The 8,641-nt window shown below is 47.7% G+C and overlaps 1 protein-coding gene and 1 long non-coding RNA gene across 3 annotated transcripts; one reads left to right on the forward strand and one right to left on the reverse strand.

Moving 5' to 3' along the window:
- The first annotated feature begins 1,011 nt into the window (after positions 1-1,011).
- On the forward strand, positions 1,012-4,052 carry LOC123111213 (tRNA-uridine aminocarboxypropyltransferase 2). Of its 2 annotated transcripts, none has more exons than XM_044531954.1 (2): positions 1,012-2,000; positions 2,125-2,311. In XM_044531954.1, exon 1 carries the CDS (start codon positions 1,151-1,153, stop codon positions 1,928-1,930), a length of 780 nt encoding a protein of 259 aa, XP_044387889.1. In that variant the 5' UTR covers positions 1,012-1,150; the 3' UTR covers positions 1,931-2,000; positions 2,125-2,311. The 2 variants fall into 2 exon arrangements, with proteins under 2 accessions (XP_044387889.1, XP_044387888.1); XM_044531953.1 differs by lacking the exon at positions 2,125-2,311 and adding an exon at positions 3,721-4,052 and having other exon boundaries at positions 1,097-2,000.
- Positions 4,053-5,478: 1,426 nt separating this feature from the next.
- On the reverse strand, positions 5,479-6,930 carry LOC123115939 (uncharacterized). Its single transcript, XR_006456848.1, has 3 exons — positions 6,770-6,930; positions 6,092-6,179; positions 5,479-6,013 (listed from the first exon to the last, which is right to left on the reverse strand). It is a non-coding gene; the product is annotated as an uncharacterized lncRNA (long non-coding RNA).
- Between the last annotated feature and the right edge of the window lie 1,711 nt (positions 6,931-8,641).

Here is an 8,641-nt window from a genome sequence, read left to right on the forward strand (position 1 = left end):
AAACTGGCGTACCAAATATGTCAACACCATCACTATTTGATTGGAAATGACGTGTCATCAATTAAAGTTGTGGCTAACCATTTATCTATTAGTGTAAGATTCAACCCTCAACTTCAAAATAGGTTGTTCTACACCCTTAATTTTCCACTTGTTTTAGAAATCAACCTTCTAGACGTTCTGCTTGGTTTTGACCATGTTGACCGGTTTTAACTGCGCTGACTGCTGACTGGGCAATGCCATGTCAGCTTTGACCTCTCCTTACATGTGGGACCCACCTATATTAAATAGAAATGCTTCACCCTCTCCCATTGTCTCTCACTGTCAGAAAGGGCAAAAAGGAAAAGAAATCCTTGTGTCGTGGTTCACCACCGGAATCCCCTGCCGCCACACCCCATGACACTACTTTGTCTGCTGCCTTAGAATAAATCGACCTGCTGATAGGGGCATGGTTCATGTTCAACATCAACGCCCGCTCGAATCTCTCTGAACTCGCATTCAGGTTAATCGAAGTCCAGATCGATTGCATGTCGTTCTCTCTCGAATTGACGAATATGCGCCATCCATCCAAATCGATGGTCTTCCTCGCATGTGGACCAAGACCACCTCACCATCCAACTCTGAGGCCGCCTTCCCTGGCCACCAGCGCCCAACCTCCACCGGCATATCGACCCCCAGCTCACAAAATTTCTTTGTATATATTCATTTGTATTAGACCCATTTTCCACTAAAAACAGCTCAAATAGTTAAGTTTGCCCCTCCGCCCCCTCCAGCCCATGCCCCCCCATATATTCGGCTCAAGCTCCGCCACTGGCTGGAGTGGTAATTCTATTGACTGCTACAACCGCTTCTTCGGCGGCTGTTCTTTTTTCCTTTTGTTCTTCCCGATGATGAGAGAGAGGGGTTTATTTTATTTACTGGGTGGATCCCACGTGTTGGGAAAGGTTAAAGTTGACATGGTGTTGCCTTATGAGCAGTCGATACCGCTCATTACGGTCAACACAAGGTAAAACCAGCCGGAGGTTGATTTCTGAACCTAGTGAAAAATTAAGGGTGTAACCGGTTCTAACGTTGAGGTTTGAATTTTAAATCGAATGGTTAGTTCAGGGTTATAGTATGGATTTTTCTCCTTAGCAAAAAAGAAAGTCACAAGATGGACTTGGACTTCCCACTCTCCTCCGCCTCCGACGACGATGGCGGCGACACACCGACACCACCTGGCCGCGCCATCTGCCACGCCGGCTGCGGGCGCCCGTCCCGCGTCTGCCTCTGCCCGCACATGCCCCGCTCCCCGCTCCACACATCCACCACCGTCGTCGTCCTCCACCACCCCCACGCCGTCCACCGCAACCCGCTCTCCACCCTTCCCCTCCTCGCCCGCTGCCTCGGCAACCTCCACCTCCTCCCCGGACGCCGCCTCCGCCCCTCCTCCACCCCGCTCATCCCCTCTCCCTCCCTGAACCCCGTACTCCTCCTCTTCCCCTCACCCGCCGCCTCCGACCTCGCCTCCTGGTGTCGCTCCACGCCTCCCTCCGCACGCTCCAACCCCATCCTCCTCATCCTCGATGGCACCTGGAAGCAGGCCAAGGAGATGCACGCCGCCAGCCTCCCGTTCCTCTCCTCGTTCGTCATCCCCGTCTCCCTGCCCGTAGACAGCGGCGTGGAAGGGGACAGCATGTTCGAGTCGGAGCTCGTGGTGAAGAAGGAGCCGCATAAGGGGTGCGTGAGCACAATGGAGGCAGTCGCAAGGGCGCTGCGGCTGCTTGAGCCGGAGGGAAGCGGTGCGGAGATCGAGGAGACGATGGTTAGGGTTCTCAGGGCGATGGTGGCCTTCCAGTCGGAGCATCTGCAGCACCGTGCCATGAAGCCGAGAGTGAAGCTGAGGAAGAAGAAATATATCAAGAGGGAGGAGGAGATGAAGAGGAATACCTGATTGTTGTGACTGAATTTCTGCGGATTTGCGTTCCTCTGTTGTTCAGAGGCCATCACTGTCAATCACCAAGGTCTGAATTCCCTTTTTCTAGCACAGAGCTGGTAGTTTATTTACTTAGCTTTGCACTCTTGGTTGTTTTGACCACTGACTAGATGTAAGAAAATTGAAGTGAGTTCTGTTATTTGATTTTGAAGGTTTTGGAACAGAACTTTGCTGCAACAGCATATGCCAAGATGTCTAGAATGATCCTTTTGTGTGTTCCCCCTAATCCAGGAAGTTTCAATTGTTCCTTACTTGAAGTATCCTGTCTAGTGAATAGAACACCATTAAATTCTCATTGTACTGTCGCCGAAAAAGTATCATTCCACTGAGTAAACTACACAGATTGATGATACCAGCACACTGCACGATCGATATTGGTACTGTTGCTATGAGAAACTAATGGTACCTTACTTGTCAAACTGGATAAGACCAAGCTTGACAATAAAAACACAATGATGTGCCCTGTTCAGTAATTGAGAAACTGTGCTAGAGGCCTGCATTTTTGTTCACTCGGTGCCATGCCATCTTTACCTCAGAAAGCATGTAACTGTTGACCGTAAAATCTAAGTAAGTAGATTAACCCTCATGAGTGCACATAATTGTTCTTCTATGCAATTCACAAATCAGTAGATATCATCAAACCCCATTAGTTTGCTCTCATTCGGCTTGCATTAGTATCCAAGTTCTTGTCCACCTTTTTTTTTTTGAGATAGCGATAAAGGCTTAAATTTTCACTGCTTGGACTATCTTGGTGCACTTTTCTGAGGACCTTAAATCTCATGGGGATTACACATGTCACATTTTTGTCCTTCTCTACACGTCCAATACATCACACTATATTCTTTTTTAATATTTGACGAGAAGGAATTTGATTTCATGGAGACAGACATGAACTAGAACTCAAGAAGGATGATATTTAGGGGTCTACCATGGAAAGGTATCAACTACCCAAAGGCACTTCTGAAGACCAATGATAACTAAGGAACCTTTTACACTCTAGAATGCAAGTTCTCCAAAGGGCTTTGAGCGTCAGCGCCATTGTCTCCAGGTTATAGTGGGTAGAGCTGGGTTTTGAAAAGATAAATCTTTCTAGACATACCAGTTATCTCCATGGGGTTGTGGCTCTGTCCTTTATCCAGAATGCACGCTCTCTCTGATTTCATGGATTGCATCTCTGCATCGTCCGGCATTCACCCTAGCCCCCATGATGTGATCCTGGGAAGTTTTGCTCCTTCCGCCGCATTAAGAAATATAGGAATGAGCCAGTCAGAGGTGAATTATGAGGAACTAAGGTAGTAAACATACAGTTGTTTGACCTGCTATTATGCGAATCCCATTTAGCTTCTCCATTGAAAAGGGTTAGCTGGTTGCTTTTATTGCCAAGTGTATCTGCAAATTTGATCATCTGTATATCTGTGGAGACTTCAGAGGAACTACTGCTGGCTTGGCATGAACTTATTTTATATAGGAAGTGTTCCTTACATGAGAACTTAGTACCTTGGCCTCCTGCCCATTAGTTACTCCATGAAAACAAAGTAATTATTCAGAGTTTCAGACGAAATTGCTAATAATAACAAGATGGCCACTTTATATGTCATGCGATGACCACCCTAGTGTGCCTGTGTGTTGTGCAATGTTAAAAGTGATTTTATTATAGGTAAATAATCACATTTTACAAAATAAATAAATATTAACCAGGTTGGAGAACTTGATCAGCTACAGTAATACACCTTTGGTTTCCTGTGCAGCTTGTGCAATGAAACTAGGAAACGTTGTTGCAGTCTGGAGGGGAAAGCTGGAGACATCTGTGCTACGAATCAAATGTTTGATTTGTTCAGTGAACGGCTGAAAGCTGTCAAAAGTCCATCCTTGCTGCTAGATTGATCTGGTATTTATGTACTGCTGGAGTCTTAGGGCCTGTGGACACTGGACACCACCCTTTGTTTAGATGTTAGCCTGTTATAGACTGCTCGGCACTGGATTTGTTTGCAATATGATTCACATTGTAACCTCCGACCCACTCTCGATGACCTGTAGTTAAGATGAGATGGGCTGCTGCCCATCAGATTCATCATACTTACATGGTACTACCTCTCTATCAGAATGTTAGATGTTTTTTGACACTGTCATAGTCTCAAAAAGGTCTTATAGTAGTAGTACTAAATTAAAGAGGTAGTGAGATCACGGACATGAATGCCAGATAGTGCTATTTCAGTTGTTTATAGACAAGAGGAATCACGCCCAGCTTTATTACAAAGCTCAGGTGTGTTGGTAGCTCCTCGTCTGGTGGCATTACTATTGGAGTCGCCACAGCAACCAAATTGCACACTCGGAAGGAGCATCCTGCGCTTGAATTGCATGTTGCACAGTGCGAAGGCCCAGGCTGAGGTCAACGAGCTGGTCTTGGGGAGAACAAACGATGCCTTTTCCACCAAGGAAAATGACAGAACCGCCAGCATCGATGCCCCCAGGACCCGAGAAGACAGGACAAAATTACTGTTATGACCTATAAGGCTAACAAAATCCCGATTTGACCTCGTTTCAAAAGAAATTTCGATTCTGACCTTTTTGGGTGACGCCAACATCCCTGGCGTCTGGGTTGCGAAGCAGACGCCAGGGTCCATGGCGTCTGGCCCCTGGCCCGCTCTGCCCGTATGTCCGTTGACCTGCTGACGTGGCAAAGGGGCCAGACGCCAGGGACCCTGGCGTCTGCCTCCCACACCCAGACGCCAGGACCCTGGCGTCTGGCTCGCTTTGCTCGCGCAGGTGACCAGACAAGCTGTCTGGTGTGTCTGATGGACAACCAGACGCCAAGGTCCCTGGCGTCTGCCTCCCACACCCAGACGCCAGGGACCCTGGCGTCTGGCTCGCTTTGCTTGCGCAGGTGACCAGACAAGCTGTCTGGTGTGTCTGATGGACAACCAGACGCCATGGTCCCTGGCGTCTGCCTCCCACACCCAGACGCCAGGGACCCTGGCGTCTGGCTTGCTTTGCTCCCCTGACTTGCTATTATCGTAGACAAATGTGGTAATGAACCTTATGTGTGTGTTCAACTATAGTGGTATGAAAAAACTATGCAATGCTTATGTATGTTTGTTATTTGAGACTACAAGTGAAAAGACAAAACTGACTTATATCCAGACGCCAAGAACCCTGGCGTCTGGTACCTACCCTGTGCTGGCTCCCCTGCTTTACCCTGTTTCTGGTGTCAGTCGATAACCAGACGCCAAGGACCCTGGCGTTTGGTCCCCTGACTTATAGCCAGACGCCAAGGACCCTGGCGTTTGGTCCCCTGACTTATAGCCAGACGCCAAGGACCCTGGCGTCTGGTACCTACCCTGTGCATATAAATGAGTAAATGAGTCCTTTTGACAGATTTCATGGCAATCAATGAATTCATAGACATCACAGGAAACAACAATTCACATAAATCACATCATTGAGTAGTACTTTTAAACGATAAATTCATGTCAAACATTCATAGCAACTTCACGAATCCGGTGCAACTTAATTCGAACGGCAACAAGTTCATGGAAAGAAACGACAACAAGTTCATGGAAAAAGACTACACCAAGTTCATCGAAACAAACTAGAACAAACTCATTGAAACAAACTACAACAAGCTCACTTCTTGCATACACAGGTTCACAGAATTCATAATAATATGTCAGGTTCATAGAACACAGAAGGTAGCACATTTCACAGAATTTTCACCACGACAAATTCTTGCATACAAACGACAACAAGTCCACAGATTTCCCCCCACATGGTAACAGCTTGTCCGTTGATAGGAAGGCCGCTTATCATAGCCATGTCCTGTAGGGTCATCGTCATCTCCCCACATGGAAGGTGGAACGAGTGAGTCTCCGGCCTCCAACGATTCACAAGTGCGATCAGCGCCGCGTGGTTCACCGGCGGAGCGCGTCGCTTAAACTGCAACACGAATGGGAGAAGACCCAATCTCCGAATGTAAGGCTCGTACCGCGGGTCGTAAGTAAAGTCATCAGCGAAATGACCCCTCATGCGCATAGCAACTACAAGCTGCAAATAAAGTGATGTTTTAATCAATACAAGAACACAAATGAGAAACAACGAAAATTGATAAGTCTTGCTTCTTACATCTCCCTTCTCAATGGCACGAGCACGATGCTCCTTATCCCACTCATCGATTAATCCGGCATACCAAGGTCCATCATCATCCGCCATCCTATAAAACAAATCACAAACATCTATGAATACATGAACAATATAAAACAATACAATTTTCTTCTCCAAGTTATGCCATATGAACAAACCATTCTCCTCAAACATAACCACATCATTTTCTTCTTCTTCATATGCACACATAATTCTTCTCAAACATACCAACATCATCTCAATCAAATAAATTTGTCAAATAATATGGTGTCACATATGCAAATACATATCATCTAGAGTACCAAATTTCACCATATCTTTTGCAAATATAGTATGCCAACAATAGGATTATCTATACATACACACATCATCTATCAAACCAAATTATCAAACAAGTCTATTTTACATACAAAAATCATGTATTCATCACCCCTCTTAGTTCAAAAAAAAACCTATGAACAACATATACACAAAACGGAATTGATTTTGCCTACATGTTCAACTACACATCATCTACTGCCTACCAAATCATCTATCAACTACAAACAATTTCCTAAAACAAAGAAACCATCTGCTCATCTAACATCACCTAGTGTTGAATAATGCATCCAACAAGAGAGGGGAAAACAAAAACAAATTGGAGGGAATGGGGGAGAATACCTCAAAGAAGCTTGGGGGGGTCAGATCTGCGAGTTTGAGCGGTTAATGGAGTAGATCAAGGGGGGTGGTGGTGGGAGGGAGAGAAGGGGCGACGAACAACCCTCTGTTCTTGAACCAGCGCTAGAGAAGTTGAGATGGGGATGGGTGGGCGCCCCGCGCCGTTATCCAGTTACCGGGGCCAGACGCCAGGGTCCTTGGCGTCTGGCCCCTTTGCCACGTCAGCAGGTTAACGGGCAGGCGGGCAGTGCGGGCCAGGGGTCAGACGCCAGGATCCGTGGCGTCTGCTTCGCAACCCAGACACCAGGGATGTTGGCGTCTCCTAAAAAGGTCAAAAACGAAATTTTTTTATAAACGAGGTCAAATCGGGATTTTGTTAGCTAGAGAGGTCATAACAGTAATTTTTCTCGAGAAGACACACTGCTGCTGATGCAGTGCTGCCTACAGGCTAGTACAGCTACTTGCCCTTTTTGCCTGTCATGCATCTTCTTGGAATTCGGCTGGCCTTCAAATTTGTCGTCAGACTCGGGCTCGCTTGACCGAACACTGTTAGGAGTAGGCGAGTAGCATTGACAAAGTGATTGCGGGCGGCAAGCCTATATAGCTTGGGAACTAAGTTGTCTTGTTGGAGATATCTTTCCAGAAAAGGGAACAGAATGCATACATTAAATAAAACCAGCGTGTACCAGAACTTCCTTGCAGTGAAGTCCTTGAAGAAATCAACACCGTTATCCATCGGTGGCGCCTCGTGGCCAAAGCTCATTGTCGTTCTGGGCCTCCATCTCACCAGAGCAACCTTGTTGAAACTCAGGAGCTTGTATAAGCAGTGGCCCGAAAAGTCGTCGATGGCAGACAACCGTGAATTGGATGGGACAATGTGGATGAAAAGATGCCACTGCGAATTGGATGGGACGATGTAGACAAAAAGACGCGGACGACTGTGAATTGGATGGATAGTTGTCCTGGAGAAGTCCGCGCTGAGGAGGGCCAAAAGACAATGCTAACTCCGACCCGACAAAGAAGGGGGACACAAACCTCATTGTTAGACTGAGAGTAACCAGGCGAGCTGGTCTTGCACCAGATGAGCTGGCCATGCACGCGCTCCATGCGCTACCGCCCTTACATGGGCCATGCACGAGTCAGCCGCTCCTATCCATCCACAGAAATAGGATCAGCTGGTAGTTTGTTAGCGTGTGCGTGCGTTGTATCTTCTCTCCCTCTCACATATGTACTCTCTTATATATATGCTACCCCTGGAAGGATGAATACAAGTTATGTTTTGAGCTCAATCTAGTTATCCAACATGGTATCAGTTTCGATCTAAACCCGCTTCCGCCATGGCCGAGGAGATCTCCGCCGCCGCCGCCGCCGCCGGCACCCCGGCCACTCCACAAGCCTCTTCCTCGCCACCTACTCCCCCACTTCCGGCCCCCCCCCTCTCTGCAGGTCGCCCCATCCACCCTTTCTCTCCTTGCCGCTCCTCCTCTCCCTCACTACAAGACGGCGACGCAGCTCCACACCGAGCGTGTCGAGGGCGCGAACATCTTCGATCGCGTGCGCGTCGTCCTCGACATACATGGGAAGAACTACTCCATCTGGCGTGGGCTGATGGAAGAAGCCTTTGATCAGTACGACGTGAACGCCCACGTCTCACCGGACTTCTCCAACCATCAGGGCGACCCGACGTGCATCATCATCAACAAAGCGGTAAAAACCTGGTTCTACAACACCATGAGTACTGAACTTCTCGGCTTCGTTCAGGACCGGAAGGCCACGTCCTTTGAGCTCTGGTCCAAGCTGGAAGCGCTCTTCCTCAACAACCAGCGCTCCCGACAGTTCCATCTCAAGATGGAGCTCTACGCCGTGAAGCAGGAC

This window comes from Triticum aestivum, chromosome 5B (assembly GCF_018294505.1).
Source record: "Triticum aestivum cultivar Chinese Spring chromosome 5B, IWGSC CS RefSeq v2.1, whole genome shotgun sequence".
Taxonomy (NCBI): domain Eukaryota; kingdom Viridiplantae; phylum Streptophyta; class Magnoliopsida; order Poales; family Poaceae; genus Triticum; species Triticum aestivum.